The sequence below is a fragment of the Macrobrachium rosenbergii genome, chromosome 56, assembly GCF_040412425.1.
Source record: "Macrobrachium rosenbergii isolate ZJJX-2024 chromosome 56, ASM4041242v1, whole genome shotgun sequence".
Classification (NCBI taxonomy): Eukaryota; Metazoa; Arthropoda; class Malacostraca; order Decapoda; family Palaemonidae; genus Macrobrachium; species Macrobrachium rosenbergii.
This window is the reverse complement of record NC_089796.1, coordinates 20,915,667-20,937,185: the sequence shown is the minus strand read 5'-3', so window position 1 is coordinate 20,937,185 and position 21,519 is coordinate 20,915,667. Positions and strand designations below refer to the sequence as shown.

General features: G+C 38.6%; 2 protein-coding genes across 2 annotated transcripts in view; both read right to left on the bottom strand.

Moving 5' to 3' along the window:
- Tpst (tyrosylprotein sulfotransferase) overlaps window positions 1–21,519 on the bottom strand; it is a 329,702-nt gene that overhangs the window by 211,553 nt on the left and 96,630 nt on the right. The gene's annotated exons all lie outside the window — the stretch shown is intronic.
- On the bottom strand, window positions 2,796–3,722 carry LOC136836114 (zinc finger protein 157-like). Its single transcript, XM_067100105.1, has one exon. It carries the CDS (start codon window positions 3,720–3,722, stop codon window positions 2,796–2,798), a length of 927 nt encoding a protein of 308 aa, XP_066956206.1.

The following is a 21,519-nucleotide window of genomic DNA, read 5'->3' as shown; positions in this document are numbered from 1 at the left end:
GCTATATTTTTTTTTATCAAAATATCAGCTAGATCATTATAACAACATAGTAATTTTTAATTACGGTAAATATGAAAAGACGTAAATACTTAACAAATTTTACTTTCTAGCCAACATAGTAACATATTTAACGTAAAGAATGTATCAGAGATGTAATTGTGGGCGTGGTCTAAACCAAACGTCAATTGTTTATATGGTTGTTTGCCTTCCCTCGCCTTACCCGTAAGCCAAGGGCACTTCGTGCTTCTCGATTACTGTTATCATTCTTATTGAGCCTATAGGCCTAGGAAGAAAACAATGACCGATGTATACCACACACTGTGGCGAAATTTCACAAATCCTGCTTCATGGTCACGTAGACACCCCTTTTTAAGGTACAAAGATTTGACGCAACTATATATCGTTGCTATTTGAAATATAGCCTTGTATGTTATAAAGCCAATAGCATAGGCCTAGACTCCGAAGCCAATTATTATTATTAGGAAAAGTCCGTCCTGATTATAGGCTTCCATTCCTTGAGTAGAAGTAAAGTAATAAAAAGGTAGAACTACCGTACTTGTATTTCTAATAGCGAAGATTACTCTCCATCTTGCTTATTTATTTATCTATTCATTTTTTTTCCTTCAAACTGAAAAGACCCTCGGGAGACTAGACCTATGTAGCCTTGGCTACAGCCTAAGCTATGACTTATTATAATTTATTGGAAGTATCGAAAGCATGATCCTGGCTAACATTTGCTTTATACACAAAACTAGAAAAGCGAAAAGCATTAATAACTGAATTCATAAACCAAACGCATAAATTTTTATCATTAGACTATGGTCTGCTAAACTTTTCTTTTTCTCCCCATTGCGACGTCCTCTTTCACAGTTTCACTGTATCCAGTCTGACGGTTCCACGACTCGAGGGATTCATTCATGCTACAGTAACGTACTCAGTTTTCGTTCTGAAATATTATTGTAGCATGAAATATTTTTGTTTTTCACGATTCAATATGTTTCAGTGATAAGATTCTACATATATGACCAACGTTTCCTCAAACACACACGTTTACAGAGTAAAATTTAAGATTTAACACTAAGTGGCAACTTGGGAACAATGCTGGTCCAGTACAAAATTTTAAAACGTCGCAAGAGTTTTGCTGCATACTGTACAGAATAGCCTGAAAAACGGTTTGGCAAACGTTATATCAAAACGTAGTTAAAACATCAAATATAAACATTACATGAGGTTACAGTTCAGTTGGAAATTTTCCATTAGCACAATCGGCTTGCTAGTAGTTGTTAAAAGTCTCATTTACTTTCATTACTGTTTCATTATTTCTCTCTTACTTTCAAGTGCAAATACGTTGTTTTTTAAAAGCCTATATCAATAATTACAGTACTTTGATATGTGAATCATAGCCTATTGCATCGATGAAAACAGTGAGCCTATTACACAGTAGTTTGGATGCCCCACCTCAGACACACACACACACACACACGCACACACACACTACACTGATTTTCACAGCGCGAGACCACTTCATCTGTCACCGGAATCATAACTGGAATTAAATTAAACTAAAAATCAAGACTGGAAAACAGATCTAGAGCATGTGCAGTGGCAAGGAAATTTAAAATTGATGCAGAATTAGGTAAGCATATTAGTGAATATCCACTTGCAGTAATATACATTATCATTCCAATATCCTTAAAAAATATTCACACTTACAGTTCCGTGTATGTCACCATGACCATATTATGTAAACCAGTACTACTTTCCGATCACAAGTAGCCTACATACTGCTGGGTAGCTTCAGTCTCAGGAGAATAAGTTTCTTGATATTGAGCACAATATGTCACAGTATATAGTCCAATCATCTTAAGGAAATACAATACTGCATTTTGTATATAATGGACACATAACCCTTGATGAGTATGTTTGACATATAACTTGTTTAAAACCTAGGACATTTTTACTTATAACTATTCAGTTCTTAGTACTTTTTGTACTGATAATTCTGAAGAGACTACGAGCACAGCAGAATAATAAGTAAAAAAAAAAAAACAACCAGAGGAGATTCATAGAAGCCTTTTTTCAAAATTTACAATCCGCCAATGAAATAAATAAGGAAATGTGAGTCAAACTGTAGGTATCCCCTTGGAAGGCAAATTATTACTTTAGCAAAACACTACTCTCCCCAAAAATAAGCACATTATACACGTTACCATTTACAATATACCTGATATTCAATGCGTTCATAACCAAACATGGGCGAAAGATGTTGCGTAAGAAACACCATTTCAAAAAGTTCATTAAAATCAAAATGGCGCCATGAAGTTTGTGTTGATATCGACCTTGATTTGTCGTGAATTTTAAAGCCACGATTCATGTCATAACGGATCAAGTTTCAACCCAAACCTATTTAACCTACGAAACTCTGATTCAAACAGCACTTCATATACTTGATACCATCACAGGAAATCTGCACTAACTATGGTTACTCAATTCAAAACCCACCATAAAATAGCTTCATTAACAAGACATTTTTATATTTCAGAAATGGGAGTACCAAAAGAAAATTATACTTAAAAGTATTTCTCATGGAACACAAACTGATATCTCTAATATAATAAAATTTCAGCATGCATGAATAACTACACCATCCCCAACAAAATCACCGCTACTGTACTTATATAATTTATATATATATATTTATATTGTATATAAATAACCCTATCTTTTCATAAACCTGAAAGGCATGGGAAATCTTCCTTTCCCATCTTTATACAGTCGCGTCAACAAGAACTTGTTCAGTCGTGAGATTCTAGATGCCTCTTGAGGTTTTGTTTAAAGGAAAATTTCTTTCCACATATATCACACTGGAACACTTTTCCACCTTTGTGCATTTCTAAATGCCTTACCAGATTAAATTTAACGGAAAATCCTTTTCCACATATATCGCAACTGTAAATAATGTTCTTTTTATGAGTTGCCATATGTTCTTTATATCTCTGTTTTGAGTCTAAGGTCACGTTACACCTTGAGCATTTAAAAAATTCCGAATTGTAATAGGAGTCATAATCATTTTCCTGCTTTACTTCAAATTTTGAGTCGTTAGAATCTACTAGGTCGGGGCTTTGCTCTGGTGGCTCTATAGGAAAACTCTGATTAAAAACAGAATGTTCATGTTCTCTCGACACATCATTGCCATCATATTCAACCTTCACTTTCACATCAGTCACACCTATTTCACCATCATGAACGTCCATATGACTCCTTAAACACGAATCATTGAGGAAAATTCTGTTACACACTTCACATCTGCTTCTTTCTTCCCCGATATGAAGGTCAATATGTGACTCAAGGGAGTTAATGTTTCTAAAACTGTCGCCACACACAATGCAGTCGTAACTCACTTCGCCGTGTGTGGTCATGTGCTTGTCCAGAAACCTTTTCTGAGTGAACTTCTTGCCGCATATAAGGCACTCGAACTTGCGCTCGGCGGTGTGCGTCTGTAGGTGGGTGCTGAGGTGGCTGTGCTGGATGAACTTCTTGTTGCAAACGATACACTCATACCTCCTGATCTTCAGATGGATGTTCATGTGCACCTCCAGGTGGTCTTTCCGGATGAACTTCTTGCTGCAGATGGCGCATTCAAACTTTCTCTCAACCTCGGCTCCAGAAGCATCAACTTCTACTATGTCGCTAAAATCTGTCGGAGACGACTTTTCGCCCATCTTCTATCCCTGCAAGAGGAGACAATGGTCAGGCAAACCATTCACTTGTCTTCTTCTTAAATTAAACTAGCAATGCCTTCAATTTCGACCATGAATGAGGGTTTACTAGTTGGTACCATATACTACTGTTCCTTACTTCCATGCAATAAAATACTATTCCACACTTAATAAGAAAAATTACGGCCTAGAAATGTTGTTTTTAGAATTCATCCAACTGAGCCCAACAGCGACATTAAAAACCATCTGATAAGTTAATGCACTTGCTAACTAGACTCACAACACTGCACAATCCAGAGTATAGCATGCCAACACCACCAAGATTTTAAAACGAGTAAGAAAACCACAGTGGTTTTTAACAATTTCTTTTAATCATAAAATGCTCCACCCTCACCTTACAGCCCAATACACATAAAAGTGAAAAGCCCATTTTCATCAAGAGATTTTATGGAACGTGCACATTTAGTCAATTTCAAATATTTCCTATATATACGATTTACTTTCAATGAATCCTCACACACTGAAAAGCTTGACCGAATCTCCCAGGAAAGTGGAAGCTCTTTAATCACTGCACTGCTCGGCAATGACATAATGGAGGGTAAAAGGTTCTTACTGAAAGTAAGCAAATTCTGCTTAATAACACGACCGAATATCCTGATTTTGCATTAAACAGTGCATTAAGAGTGGCAAGAAAAGACTGCATAATAACAATGAAACTTACAACACAAAACAACTGCTTGCACTACCATACAATTATTATTCCGAAGATATTCGTCATCTGCCCAAGACTTTTAGAGTTACTGTAGCGTTTAACAAGAATAACAGTGAAACAAGCACTTATAGAGAATTCTCCCGACATTACTAAAGGATGTGTATATCAAATTCCGCACAAGTACATTTATATTGGTCAGACTGGAAAATCACTGGTAAAGAGAAAAGAAGACCATAAGTATACCTTCGTTTAACCAGACCACTGAGCTGATTAACAGCTCTCCTAGAGAGGCTACCTGGAAGGATTAGACTTATTTACGGCTAAGAACCAATTGTTACCTAGCAACGGGACCTACAGTCATTGTGTGAATCCGAACTACATTATAGCTGAGAAATGAATTTCTGTCACCAGAAATAAATTCCTCTAATTCTTCATTGCCGGCCGGAGACTCGAACTCGGGCCCAGCAGAGTGCTAGCCGAGGACTCTACCGACTCTCCAACGAGGAACTATAGAAGAGCATAAAAAATGGATGAGTTATGTGAAGGTGAACAGCAGATTTTCATAAATGTTAGCGGAAACAATCATACAATCAATTGGGCAAGTGTAAAAAAATAATGATAGCTTTTCCTAACAATGTACCAGAAAGAAACATTATCAGAGGAAGTTTCATAAAAGAAAGCTTTTTTAAGACTATGAATATCTGTCACAGCATTTATACTTGAGCCACTAATTTATGGAGATATATGTCATATTTATAGATATTAAGTATAGTTGGCAGCGGAAGAGGGAAGAAGCCAACCACATTATAAATCATAATTGTAAATAAAGTCCTTAACTCAGTCACTAACGAGTGTACAAATCTCACTACTCTCTCTGGCAGGTGAGAATATTTGGTTTCCAGCAGTCTTCATGTTCCTCTGTACTGTAAATTTCTATCACTACGTATCAGTTCTCTGACAGATGTCTCGGATATAAAGATGAAACCAGTCAGGATTTACAACCAGAATTTAAATTTTCCCCGTGGTAGTTGTGTTGCGTGTTATATGTATGTATGCATGTATGTACAGTACAATATGTGTGTATATATATATATTATACAGATAGATAGATATATACATATGTATATATATATATATATAATATATATACTAAATAGTTGAAGTCCTTGGGCCTCTGTATTCAAGTAGGCAGGCGCTGATCTCCTGTCTCTCAGCCAACAGCCAGTGGGGGACAGGTCCTGAAAGTGCCTATGATATGTATTGGTCAGTGTGTCGCTAGGGTCCACTGTTTTATATATATATATATATATATATATATATATATATATATATATATATATATATATATATATATATATATACATATATATATACATATAATATAAAAATGTCTCTTCCTGCAAATCTAAATCATATTATATATATATATATATATATATATATATATATATATATATATATATATATATATATATATATATATATATATACATATATATATATATATATATATATATATATATATATATAATATATATATATATCTTCTTCGTTTTTTAAAGCAACGTGCATTTTTCCCATTATTATATGGGGTAAACACGATGCCTTCTTTTGAAGGACTTTGATTTAGGCGGTGGGGTCTCCTCATCAGCCTCGATCGGCTGCCGATGCCTGACATTGCTTAGACCCGGTTGAGCGAATGTGTACACTCGGCAAAGGAAAGTGAAGATACAGTTTTCTTTAGATTTTGTTCATCGAATTTTATTTTTTTTCTTACAGAAAACACATAATCTCAGTAAATTTACCTAGAATATGAAAATACAATGCAAATTATACCATATATATGTTGAATCACAAAACAAAAACGTTCAGATACTTAAAAACACCAAGCATGTCCAGTAATCAGAATTTCTCGGATGACTTCGTTCATAGAGATCTAAAAGATAGTGTGTGAATATCTCGATGTAGTACTCTTTATCAGAACAGCAATATTTACTTGTTTTCCGTTATGGACAGGCTTATTATTGCATCATCATACGGATAATGATAATTTCTTTTAATTTTCACATTCATATTTGTATTTCACGGTGTTAAAAGTCAGCTGGAAATTAATGGCAGTAAATGTTGCGACAGCTACGGTAAGTTGACCAAATCTATTTAAATCTGCAAGAGCGTTGTCTATGATGTGGGAGCACTTCATGCGGGAAAACACAAGTAACTGGATGTTTCTTGGCGTTGCCCGTTCTCTCTGCGTTGCCATAGTTTCTCTCTCTCTCTCTCTCTCATCGCTAAAACATACTATACAAATATAGTATCGCTCAATCTCTAAAAAAAAAAATTATGAAATGAGTAGCTCTACATAGGCCTGAAACACACAACAGCAACTCTCTCTCTCTCTCTCTCTCTCTCTCTCTCTCTCCATCTGCTAAAACATACTATACAAATATAGTATTGCTCAATCTCTAAAAAAAAAAAAAATAATGAAATGAGTAGCTCTACATATAGGCCTAGGCTTACACAACAGCAACTCTCTCTCTCTCTCTCTCTCTCTCTCTCTCTCTCCTCTCTCTCTCTCTCTCCAAAACATACTATACAAATATAGTATCGCTCAATCTCTAAAAAAAAAAAAAATAATGAAATGAGTAGCTCTACATATAGGCTAGGCTTACACAACAGCAACTCTCTCTCTCTCTCTCTCTTTCTTCTCTCTCTCTCTCATCGAACATTGCATTCGTTTCCTTTATTGTTCCCGCGTTGCTCAAATTTAACTCTTGATTTCACTATGGAAGATCGCGTTTCCGATTATGCAAGCATTCCGTTCATTGTGGTGCCATAAATTCATTTGTATAAGGTTAATTGGAAGGTTACGTCGAAAAATGTTTATTTTGCTCAGAACTGTCCTGCAAATTACAACTTGAACGAATACTGTAAAGCTTACTACTGCATTTAAAGTATCAATGATGTCAGAATCGTAGAATATGATTGAAAGTTATAGGAGGTCAAGCAAAAAACATACACACTAAGACAGAAGCTCCTCCTTTCTAAAGTTGCCAGATGTCGCATTATTGAGCAATATACTGTATGTCCGAAGATTTAAAAAAACTGTATCTTCACTTTCCTTGCCAGTGTACATGTTATCAAATCCTACAACTCCTTTCTCTGAGCATATATATATATATATATATATATATATATATATATATATATATATATATATATATACAGGCAGTCCCCCGTTTACGACGGTTCGGCCACGACGCCCGAGGTTACCAGCGCTTTTCAAATATATTCATCGGAAATTATTTCCGGCTTTAACGCATGTTCCGGGGTTACGACGTCAGACGCCGATCCGACGGAAGAAATATGGCCCCAAAACGGCAGTATAATCATAATTTGAAGGTTTTTTGATGTAAAACTCAATAATAATGCAGTTTATCGTTTTCAATGCACCCAGAGCATTAAAAGTAAGGTTTTCTTATGATTTTGTGATTTTTAAACGATTTTTCGGCTTCTGACGATTTTCGGGTTCTGACAGCGGCAAGAACGGAACCGTGTGAAACGGGGACCCTCATATATATATGCAGGTATTCCCTACTTACGATGGGTTAGGTTCCAAAAACCCATCGTTTGTTGAAAAAATCATAACTCCGAATATGGCTAGCCTACACTAGGGTAATCAGTACCATCTATACATATATGGTAGCCTAGCCTACAGTACACAGTATACTTTATACATCTATGGTATAGTACTTATTAGTGTCAGCTAATTCTGCAGGTTCAATGCAGATTGACATGATAAGTCAGTATAAAGGGAAATTGAATAACAAACAAGGCCTAGCCTGCACTTTCGTATATCATACACGGTAGCCTAGCCTACATTATACTGTATTTTATTTTCACATAATAACACCGTATTATACAAACATCAAAATAACGAATGTTCATCTTTTCCATGGATCTTTTAAAAAGTTATGCTTTACTACACTGTATCCAATCGTATTCTTATATTGCTTTTGCATTATAAATTTGATCATAGCTACCAAATGTTTTAGTTTGAGAATCGATCATGCAGTCTTTATTTCATTGCATTTAACCTCCGGTTCTGGCATTTCTGCTTCTAGTTAGCGAAATGAATCTCTAGATACTTATTTATAAGTGACATATATTTTTCTGTTATATGAAGTGGGGTTAAGTTTGAAATATAACTTAAATATGTCTCTGCTGTGAAATTAATTTAGCCATTTTTTCGTTAATAGATGACGTTACGCTGGCCATTTGTTTTGTGTAAAAAAATCAAGACCCGCTTCATATTTTCTTGCTTTCATCATAATACGAGCTTTTGTATTTATCTTTTATCGGCGTGAAAACAGCAGTAATATGTGCTCTCATGCCCAGTAGTTTTGATTGAAATATTCTTCCAATTTTATTTGTTGTAGAGTTTCATCCATCTTGCCAATGCATCGATAATTTATAGTCATTATAGCTTGAACATTCTTTTTCTCAGCTTCAACTATAACTTGCAGCTTAAATTTACTGTGGCAGTATATTTCTGCCGATCTTTCTCCAAAGCGGATAAGGGTAGGTAAAAACATATCAGTACTTAACATCATTTTTAACATAACTACTTATAATTGTTTAACCGTATGATGGTTGAAATACAAGCAAAACAGCTGTTATCCGATTCGTTAGCAAAACAACAGAGTCTCTGCCTTCGTTGTTTATGGCTGCACGATTTTCAAGAGTATAAGGTTACTAACAATATTTTTATCATTCTCTTACTTTTTTTAACTAGAAGATGGAATAAAGAGATGGAGAAAAAGAAGTTGGTCTTATTGTAAGTTGGTCTCTCTTGCTGCCTGATTCTACGGCAATTGTAGTACGCTGTTGCCAGTTCGAAATTTAAAAATATTTTCTAAATATTGTCGCATAGGTATTAATTGCTAACTCCATCGTGAAACTCAATTATCGTGAAGACGAAGGATCGCCATTCGTAATTACCTGTATTTACAAACGACAAAAATTGCAAACGAACACTGACCCATTTTAACTTCCGACAACAACGAGCAAGTGAGGTCAGCTCATTGAATTAATGTACCTATTCCAGCCTCAGGCCAACGATCGCATACAATCGCACGCCGCCTGATTGCACGCTATTGCTCGCGCCAGTCGCCCATAAATTTAAAAATACGTATTCTAAAAATATTGTTTCCTGACGTATATTAATACATTAATCCCATCATAAAAGCTAATTATCGTAAGTTTAATTATCGTAACTCTGCAATTACCTGTGTATATATATATATATATATATATATATATATATATATATATATATATATATATATATACTGTATATATATATATATATATATATATATATATATATATATATATATATATTATATATTATATATATTATATATATATATATATATATATATATATATATATATATATATATATATATATATATATATATATATATATATATATATATATATATATATATATATATATATAATATATATATATATATATATATATATATATATATATATATATATATATATATATATATATATATATATATATATATATATATATATTATATATATTATATATTATATATATATATATATATATATATATATATATATATATATATATATATATATATATATATATATATATATATATATATATATATATATATATATATATATATATATATATATAATATATATATATATATATATAATATATATATATATATATATATATATATATATATATATATATATATATATATATATATATATATATATATACACAAACACACACACAACATGAAGAACAAAATGTCGCGTAATCATCAAATCCACGCTACCTGGGAATATCCCCAATGGGGAATTATCACCAAGGGGAATTTATATGATAAAATGGACGGACGGGCACTGCCGAAGTCTCGATCCCACTGACACAGACGCCGCCATCCAGCAATCTCCAGTCGACGTTACCACTGAGCCATCAAGAGCCATCGGATATTCAGGTAGCGTGATTTGATATTGCTTACATTTGTAGCTTCAAGATTGTATATAAATCACTGTGTGATAAAAAGTCATATATATATATATATATATATATATATATATATATATATATATATATATATATATATATATATATATATATATATATATAATATATATATAATCAATTGAATTCTAGCTTGAACGAGGGACCTTCTTAACTTCTTAGTAGCATCTCAAGTACTTCCAACTGAAATCATACTCCAAAGTGTAAACCTTGTCAAAGCACTAGTATTAGTAAGGAGACTTGACAAATTTTCATGAATCCCAGGTTTCCTAAGTAATTTCCTAACAAAATGGCATTCATACTTTACTGTTATCTCGTCTTAGGCCCCATCCAATATTCCTCACCTTGGGAGCCTGAGCTTCTTACTTTTCCTTAATTCACAATTCTAATCCTTCTTAAGTTTGTAAATTCCTGAAGTTAATTCTTAATGTGCACTATCTTGAAAGATCTACTTTTTTATTGTTCCCCTATTTTATAACATTTACACCATCTTTTACATGACCAACTGAAGAAGTTTGGAGAATTTTGTGGCCACCTATATTTGTAGTGCCTCCACTGCGGTAAAAAATTTAATCTTACAGAATGCAAAATCTTCACTTGGAGTACCTTGAATAAGTGAACATAAATACTGCATAGACAATCTAAATCTTTGTATGGAGAAGTATCTCTCTATCTTAAGAACAAAATCATTTTTGGGATAACTAGCATTTCAATGGCAGATTTATTGGTTTGATCAGTAATAATAATAATAATAATAACAATAATAAGGTAGCTGCAGTAACATTGCCAAGTAGTGAGTAAAATTTCTTTTTGATAGGTTTACGAATAAAGCCCATTTCTACACTAACAAATTACCTTCACGCTTATCACTTGCTGTGAGAAATTGGAGACCACTCCTCCTTAAGCAAGGATTACATCTTGCCAGACAGGCCAAATTAAACAGCATCCTCATAATAAGTAAGGAGTGAATGTCACTGTTCTTGACCTTCAAGAGGCAATAAGGTAGTGTGAGCCCAAGGATCCTAATTCTGGAACATACAGCTCCTGCACCCACCGCCTTTGCATCCAACAATAATAAGTTTCTACTACTACTACTACTGTATTACTATGGCGAAAATTAATTGCACTACCAAGAAGAATCTATTATGCCATTATTCTCCAGCATTCACTGTACTTCAACGTCCAGCGGAAGAGATGAGGACAAAAGCTACTGGTTAGTTTGAAAATACTGTACCTAAAAAAAAGGAGGGAGGGGGAAGGGGGACTCAAAGAACCTCCATGGTACCTTTGTCCCTCATTTCTCATGACTTCTGAGTGAACTGAATTGGTTCATTATTGCATAGTACAAATCGTGAGAAAAATTGAATTTTAAGCTTTTTTTTTTATCAATGGTAAAATTTTCCATGTTGACAACATAACAAAGATCGTTGAATGGTGCTCTCTGCAATGTCTTTTTGGAAAGAAATAATCAGCTAGGTCCTGGTATTCTTCACAGTATTCAAATCAATTATAGAAGGATCACAGAAGTTAAAAAAGCAAAACTCAAAGAAGTCCAAACCTGACAATGTGTTCCTAACTTTCGAATTGCATTAACTATTATTTGCAAAACCTCACTTTACTGGTCGGAATCCTTCCAGCTTGAGCCCTCTCTTTGCACCTTCAAAAGGTCAACTCCCAAGAAGAACAAAAACAACCTTAACAGGGTCAAAGTTTCACACCGGATGCGATGCTAAGCGCGATACGCTATGCTATGTAGCCATGATAGCTATACTTGCTATGCGTGCGCTCACACCGAAAGCTATGAATGCTTGCGAACAACTCATGCAAGTGTGTAAGTATCTATCGTTAATCTGTTCATCTTTACTGCCATATTTAAAGTTAATTTATATATTAATCTATGAAATCATTTATATTCTTTGACATTAGCTTCTCCCATTTGAAAGTGCCTTAATAATAATAATAATAATAATAATAATAATAACAATACACAATAATAATATAATAATAATAATAATAATAATAATACTTGACCATGCACTACTGAAAATAAAATTTTACTTCGAGTAAATTTGCTTAGGTATACTTTACAGTATACTGTATTTAGATTTAAGCCATAAGGCAGGAACATCTGCTGTGAAACTAAAGTGCGTAGCGAGGAGAGCCACGTACAAAATCGCTACCATTAATCTCGGATTGATTGGTTATGAAATTTAGGTTTTGAAGACCAAGCGCCGGAACTCATCAGGATTATTCAGCGCCTGGCAATCTTGGAAGCTACAGTATGAGTGTTATGTCGCACACATCGGTAGCATAGCCTCGCACCCGGTGTGAACTGACTCGCTTAAAACAATGCCAGCAATTAAAAGCCACTGTCAAAGAGCATGGCCATACAGCATGGCGCGCATAGCATTGTATCCAGTGTGAAACTGCCTTTAGCCTTCAAAAATCCAACCAGTTATAAATAGGCAAAAGAGAACTTTTGAAAAAGCCAAGTCATTGCTGGAAATGGTGATCATCAGTTTCCTATTTTCTGCTTAATTAAAATCACTGTAAGTTAACCAAAAAGGACTTGCATTCTGCCTCCACAATTTCCTAGAGGTCTGGTTAAGAACTGCTGGAAATCTTATGAGAGCGGACATGGAAAAGTGCTTTTCACGGCCACCGGCATTCCAAGTAAGAGAGCTGAGAATTTTACTTCTTTCTGTAAGGGCACAAATAAACAAAATTGGTTCTATAAATTAATGTTTCTGGTTTCATTAACCAACTGCAAAACTTCTCTTTAAGTCACAACTAAGTTTTTTTCCAACATGTTTACTGTATATTACAATAAGATCTCCATACATTATGGTCAGTGGCGCAATTTTTGCTCTTTAACTCTCTCTCTTCTCTCTCTCTCTCTCTCTCTCTCTCTCTCTCTCTCTTCTCTTTTCTCTTTCTTTCTTTCTCTCTCTCTCTCTCTCCTCCAGAACTTGAAGTCATCCCCAAGGAAACACAGAAATGGATGTCATCCCTAAGGCGACAGTCATCCTCAACGAAACAAAATAATTCCATAAACACAATAACGTCCCTCATTGTGGGGTTCTATGTGGTAAACTAAAAAAAGTGTCCATCACCTCAAGTTTAAATATAGGCTCGAAAGTAATGTGTGAGGTGCTGACGATCATAGTCATACTGTAAACTGAGAATAGTTCACTGCAGTAACATTCCAGTAAAATTTCACTGAAACTCAGCATTTAATCTGAGAGAGAGAGAGAGAGAGAGAGAGAGAGAGAGAGAGAGAGAGAGAGAGAGCAGCTTAGGTATAGAAAACTTTCTCTAACAGTTTCTCCATCTTCTCAGCCAACATAAACAAATTTATGAATGCTTAAGTTTGGAAAGAGAATAGAAAAACAACATTGTACGTCAAAAATGACATTTTTATGATAAAATGATGTTTCATTATACTTACCAAAACACTGTAAAAGCTTATCTTTAAAATCGACACGTCCGAGATATAAATTTTTCAAACTTTGTTTGGAACGCTGATAATTGGCGGGAGATTCCAACCCCACCGGATGCCGGTGGGGGTAGCGTGGCAGGAGACATACCTATAAACCCAGGTCAGTTTCATTCTCGTATACACAATTAGTGAAAACCTGAGATAACGCCCCCGCGGGGAGGAGGAGGTTTTGTTACAGTGTTTTGGGTAAGTATAATGAAACATCATTTTATCATAAAAATGTCATTTTCATTATAATGACTTACCAAAACACTGTAAAAGCTGATTCCACATTTAAGGTGGAAGGCAGGGATGAGGTACCAGTTATTGAAAGGTTACACACACACAAAAAAAAAAAGAAAAGGAACAAACTCTAACCATGGGTATCTTACGGATCCATACCAACAAAAGGGCAGGAGTCACCTACCTGGTAGATGCCGCTTTTGCAGGAGGCATTACTGCTGGTTGTAGTCCATTACCTGCAGAGGCCTTGGGCGCAAGCACTGCTAGCCACTCTGCTCCATAACAACCCAAGCAGTCAGGGAAGTACACTGACTGAGACAAGGGGTGACTTCTTTGCTCTTGCCCTGAGCATTGAAAACCAGACTGAAAAAACTAAAAATAGTTAAATACATCCCCTTCCTATACCCTCGGCAGTCACCAGAATGGAGGGTACCCAGGTGAACTGAGCACCCCGGCTTCCCATTAACTCAGCAACCATAAAACCACAGGGGAAGGAAAGATAAGGAAGCTACCCCTAGTGTGTTCCTCCTAAAAACCAATCCTGCTACCGATATGGGACCTAACACAAACAGGTCCTGATACGCAACTTCAACCTCCCCTAGGTAGTGAGACGCAAACACCGACTTCGACCTCCAGAAGGTGCTCTGTGATCTAAAGTGACTTATTATGACGAAAAGGCCACTGAAGTTACTATTGAGCGCACTGCGGAATGTGAGACTTGACTAGGCTGCAAGGCCCTCTTCGCTGATGTGCCTGTGCGCCCCTAAGATGAGTTCCTGGACGAAGAAAGCTAGGCATTCTTGGATAAAGGTCTGGTTGGATCTTTTCACACTGAACACCACAGGTTAGAGGAACGTCTCCTGATGCTGGCCGCTCTGGCCAAGTAAGTTTTGATAGCTCTAACGGGCACAAAGAAGCCCCACTCCTTGAGGGCCAGCCACTCGGGAGAGGTTCTTGAATGGTAAAGGACCGAGGCCACGGGTTGAGGGAGACTCATTCTGGCTAGAAAATTCAAGGTGAACGAAAGAAACAGCACATCTTGTGAAAACCCACTTCCTGTCAATGGCTTGTATTTCACTAACCCTTTGGTGCTACAAAGTAACCAGAAAAAGGATTTTAGTGAGTCTCTAAGAGAAAGACCTTCTAAAGGTTCGTACTTGGAGACATTAACCACCTCAAACTACATCTAAATTCCAGGCAAGGGCAGGTTTTGGGGCCTTAGCTGTACCCATGACTTGAGGAGGTCTGACAAGTCTCGGTTATTTGATAGGTCTAACTCTCTGGTAGAAGACGGAGGACAGCATAGCTCTGTAGCCCTTGATGGTTGATGGCATCAAATTTTCTTGAATCCCCAAGTAAATGAAAAAATCGGCAAGTTGAGTTATAGACGCCGAAGAAGAGAGATACTATTTTTCTACACCAGTTCCTGAAGACTGTCCACTTGATTGGTATAATTTGCTCGAGGAGTCCCTTCTGCACCTCGCAATAGCCTCTGCAGCCTTTCTTGAAAAAACTCGCCTGATGAGCCTCCTGACAGTCTGAAGCCTGTCAGAGCGAGTGTGACAATCCCCTGGTGGAACTTCATTAGGTGGGGTTGAGTCTGAGAAACGACACTTTGAGGTAGAAGCCTCGTGAAGTCTATCAGGAGATCTAGCAGGTCCGGAACCACTCCTTCCTTGGCCAGAATCAAGTAACGAGATCAGCTCGACCTGCTGATGGAATTCTTCACTTTTTGTTTATCACTGCCTGATGAGCCCGAAAAGGAGGGAAGGCATAGGCAAACAGGTTCGCCCAGTCTAGAGCATGGCCTACCAAGTGAGTCAGTGGGTCTGGAACTGGTGAGCAGAACACTGGGAGACGATGGTTCTGGAGGTAGCTTAAGAGATCTATTATGGGAGTGCCCCACAGATTCCATAGATCTAGGCACACTTGCGGGTGCAGGGTCCACCTCGTAGGGAGAGTCTGGTCTGACGGGCTGAGTTAGTCCTGCCAGGACGCTCAGTTTTCCTGCACAAACTGAGGGAACAGGGCCACCCTGTTGCTGTCTGCTCCACAGAAGAAGGTCCTCGTGAGCTTTGAACAGGGCGAAGGAATGGGTACCTCCTGTTTCCGGATGTAGGCTAGAGCCACGAGTTGTCGGCGGAACAGCTACTGCTTGGCCTGAGACGCGGGCTCTAAAATTCCTGAGAGCGAGGTGAATGGCCAACAGTTCCCTGACATTGATGGGAGCTTTCTGTTCGTCCGACCAAAACTCCTGACGCCCTGAGGTTGGCCAGATGTGCCCCCACCCAACATTGACTCGGCCTGAGAACATCTGCAGGGATGGCTGTCTTAGGAGGATCCAGACTCCTCCGAAAGCCTTTCCGCCACTCTTCCACCAGAAAAAGATGCCCCTTGACGCCGTGGGGAATGTTGAAGACCGTGGAGTCCGTGGTCCTTCTGTCCCAAGAGTCCCTGAGGAAAAATGGCCAAGAAGTCTCGCAGATGGCCTAACCTTACAAATTGCTCCGCTGACGCACAGAGTTCCCAGGAGAGCCATCCATCGATGTGGCTGAGCAACTGTCCAGGAGAAGAAACTTCTCCACCGCCTGGAAGGCAGGAGGAGACCCTTTGGGAGACAGAAAAGCCCGGTGTTAGACTGTCCAGAGTCATCCTCAAATAAAGAATCCTCTGTAAGAAACTAAGCTCGACTTTTCCGTTTTATCAGAATCCCTAAGTCCCGAGCTAACCTTAGGGTTCTGGGTGAAGGTCTCCAGGTGGAGCCAAGGACCCATCAGGCGAGAACTTGGTGAACACTTTGCGGGCTGGTCGACAGGCCAAGCAGAGGGCCCGGAACTGGTAAACTCTGTCCTTGAAAACAAAGCTAAGATACCTCCTGAGTCCTGATGTACTGAATGGAAGTAGTGGCATCTTCCATGTCGAGGGTCACCATCCAATCCCCCGAGCCAGTGCCTGAAGAACTGAGCGGTTCGCTTCCATGGAAAACTTGGTTTTCACTACATATTGAGAGCACTTACGCCGGAACTGGCCTCCAACCCTGATGACTTGGGGGGACTACAAACAGGCGTTGTAGAAACCTGGGGTTGACACGCCCTGCACTACTGATGACCGCTTTCCTAAGAGAGACCGACTTCTGTCTCTAGGGCCGAAAACTTGACTGAGCCTCTGAGTATGCTGTCAAGGAAATGGGAGAATGGAGAGAGGAGGAGGTTGGGCGAACGCAGACGGTAGCCTAGCTGGAGCACTTGCACCACCCACTGATCTGCACCTCTGTCTCTCCATTCCTCCCAAAATAGGCTGAGTCTGGCCCCCATCGGGCATGGAGGACAGGGATCCTACTTACTTGTATGACTAATTTTAGGCTTTGAGGAGAACTTGTGACCCCTGGAGTTGTAGGGACCTGAGTAAGGTTTGGACCTGGAGTTACGAAACGGATGCCCTGTTAAGAGGAGATACCATCTTGGTCAAAGGAGCGGAGCAGGCCTCGGTCTGGTGGAAGACATAGACAGGATGTGACGACGCCTCTATCCATGGCTGACAGGACGCTCTTCACTACTGCTTCTGGGAAGAGGCCCTCCTTGTCAAAGGGTGCGAACATCAAAGCCGTTCTTTCAAGTGTAAGAAGTCACAGCCTTAGACAAGAACGAGCACCAAGTTTTCTCTTCTTCAGAGTGGCCATGGCTTAAGAGGGGAGGAAATTTCACCGCCGATCATGGATAGCAATATCGGTGCAGGAAAGGAACCTCGATTTTTTCCAAGACGCCTTCATAGATTAGCCTGCTCCACCTGTTTGAAAACAGCTCCCCATTGACCAATCGATAAAGCTTGACAATCTCAGGAGCTTGAAGAGGTTCCTGGAAAATGTTCATCTAGGCAGAAAAGGTCTTGGCTGCCTCGAATGAAATGCGCTTGAGGTCCACAAGGAGCCAAGTCCTCTGTGCTGAAATTGTGGATCCCAGTGAAGGAGAAGTTCTTGTGCTGTAATAATTTTGCCTCCTTTTCGACAGCTTTGAAGGAGGGCACGCAAACGACACTTACCCGGGACCTCTTAGCTTCCAACCACGCTACCTCTTTTAATGCTTTCTTGAGGCGGTGGAGAGTACCAACTTGGGAAGTGAAGTGGCAGGGACCTTGTTTTCCAGATGCAAACGAGAAGTCGGAGAAGAGGGGGCTGTCGGCTGAAAAATGTTGGGGTACGACTGGGCAGCAGAAAGCTGAGTAGAGAAGCGAATGTGAAGAAGGCCCCGATTCACCTGGGCCTTCCTTCACCAGAAAGAATCGGTTCCGTGCCCAGACCGTCCAGGAGTTGAGAGGAGGAACGTTCTTTTATCCGGGAATACCAAGGACTTTATGACTACCTTTTCTAGCTTCCCTTCCAACAGAATAGACTCCTGAGGGCTTAGGATGTAGCCAGTTAGACACTTACGTGTGTGGGAGAAGGAGTAAGAGGGCCGGCACTTGCGGAACTTCCCGGGAGAGTGGCCAGGCCTCTGACTGCACTAGGTGACCTAGGAGGAAGCGCCTGAAATGCATCTTCTTGATCGGATCCCCATCTGAGCAACCAGGTATAGGACTGGCTGTCCTTTTCTTTGAAGAGTTTAGCAACCCTAGGGCAGGAATTATCCAAGAATGCCTCTTATACGAGAGGTCTGATCCCACTCTATGATGACGAGGAGTGGGGGATCCGGGCAGCTGGAATACAAGAAGACTTGAAGATGAACTGCTGCTACCTCACCTGAAGAGCTTAACCTTAGGTAGTGCCGCGACCGCTAATCGCCTTGATGAAGTCAGACACCATCCTGCGATGTCGGCGATGGCGAAGATCGACGATCGATGGATCACTTTCACGCCTCCCTGAAGCTTTTCACGCCACGGCAGTCAAGCTTACTACTTCCGCCACCAGGACCAAGGCTTCCTGCCTTAGAGGACCCAGCCTGCTCGTACAATAATTTCTGACATTTTTCACCAGCACCGACGGTCTTCAGCCTCAGAAGGTGAGCGACAGTTGCCTTTGCTCAAAAGATTCAGAAAACGAGCAGACTCACCGGAAACGCTGATCGCGAACAAACTACATTGTTATCACTCAACACAACACTGACGCCATCACCGACGCTAACGCCCGACTACGGCAAAAGCGCAACGCACTAAACTTAAGACCGACTCCATGAACTGTTCATTTGCGCTCCATTTGATTTCTGAAAAGAACGAATTCTGGATTTATCAGCCTCGAGGGCTGGGCTTTTTTAGGAAAACATACTGGGAAGCTGGTGAAGAAGAGGGGGAATATGAGAGGGGAAAGAGAAGCGGTAGAGGAGGGGTAGGAGAGGAGAACAGCCGGCAGAGGAGGTGACGCCTAATGCCACCACCGGTTGAAGATGATAGCCTAGCTTCCTTACTACGCTTAAAAGGCTTCCTATCCCTATCCCTAACCAGCTTTATCTGATGGAACTGTATGTTTGCCAAAACCCTGACTCCATTCCATACATTCACTGCATGTGTTCTCCTGGGAACACTCCCTAGGAGAGCTGTTAATCAGCTCAGTGGTCTGGTAAACTAAGCTATACTTACTTATTTTTCTTGGACCCCCATGCTGTACACAAAGAATGGCGATCGTGATTTGCTTAACTAGTTTGGCAGAGCACAAATTCTGCGCAAAACTCTGGATCCTAGAAGCTGAACCCACATAGCTACGAATTCCCAGAGCTAGGGCTAGCAGATAAATAAACAGGCAATTGAGTATCACCAAGGAGAGACGCCACAACCAAGTGCAAGCAGACAAAGCGAACCCAAACAGTTTGAGGCAGACGGACGCTACGATGCATTCCAATACGCCCAGAATGAAACTGACCTGCGGGTATGTCTCCTGTTGACGCAATTCTGCACCACCGCATCCGGTGGGCTGGATCTCCCGCCAATTGTATCAGCTGCCCAAAACAAAGTTTGAAAATTTATATCTCGGACGTGTCGATTTTAAAGAGATAAAAGCTTTTACAGCGTCTTGGTAAGTCATTATAATGAAAACAGATATAAGAAATTAAAAAAAAAAGTTAATGTATTTGAAGTTATGTACAAAATTGTGTTAATAATAGAGATTTAATACCAATTTTCCTTGAGAAAATACAACCCTAAAATTTCACTCAAATACTCGCAAACACTGGGTAACATTGCTTCTACTTATAAGACTGCTAAGTATTCAAACATTGTAGATGTAAAGGATATGCCATTGCAGATAACACAATGATTTACAATAACCGAAGCTCCAGTAGCTTTCGCTGTTTTTTTTATATGTTGCTGTAATGTATCTTTAAATAGCCCTGCACACACACAGATCTGGAGGAAATGTTATTAGGTTTTTGATGTGGAAGTATAAAAATGCAATAAAAATGGTAGCTACTTTTCCACACAAAATCAGCATGCATATATAGATAGTAAGTAAACGTGTGTTCATGTCTTGCGCTGCGAGTTTCCCTTCCTTCGTCATTCTCTCTGGTTATTCTTTATAAAATCAAAAATTTTTCTTTCAAGTTCAGCCCACGAAACAGTTTCAGCTTATCCCACAAGTAAGAGCATGAGAGAATTTCAGTGGTAATTTTTTTTATACTTTTATATACATTATAATGCAATTTGGTTTTAGTTTTCTGCACAGTACAGTAAGTGTATTCTGCGTTATTTGTGAGAATACCAAAGTGTGGGATAAGCAATTTAGTGTAAGGTTAAGCAGTATTGACAAGATTGGGGGGGGAGGCAAGAAGTTACCGTTTTACATCAGTAGTGTTTTTTTCATTGTACCTGGAACCTTCAATTATCCTACAGGGCCTTGGATGTAATAATTCAGGTACTCTATAATTATATCTACCCTAACTATAATAACAATTACTGTACATATTAGAAAGGTACACTGTACCCTGATATGGAATTTTCATTCTAAAATTAATTTCAATATACTTACCAGGATACTTCATACAGCACTTAGTTCGCACGTGCGAGAAAACAACACTTACAACATTATCACCTAATACCACTAACCCATAAAGAAAAAATTTCAAACCACCAATTATCACCTCTGCAACGATCGGTAAACAGCGCCACGCCCTCTCCCGCCCAGCTGATCATCAGTAATCCCAACATTGAAAGTGGGGAGGTGGTGGGATGTATGAAGTATCCAGGTAAAGTATATTGAAATTAATTTTAGAAATGAAAATTCCATTTCAAAAATACATTCCTGATACTTCATGCTGTTACTTCATTCCAAAATTTTACTGGAGGTGGGA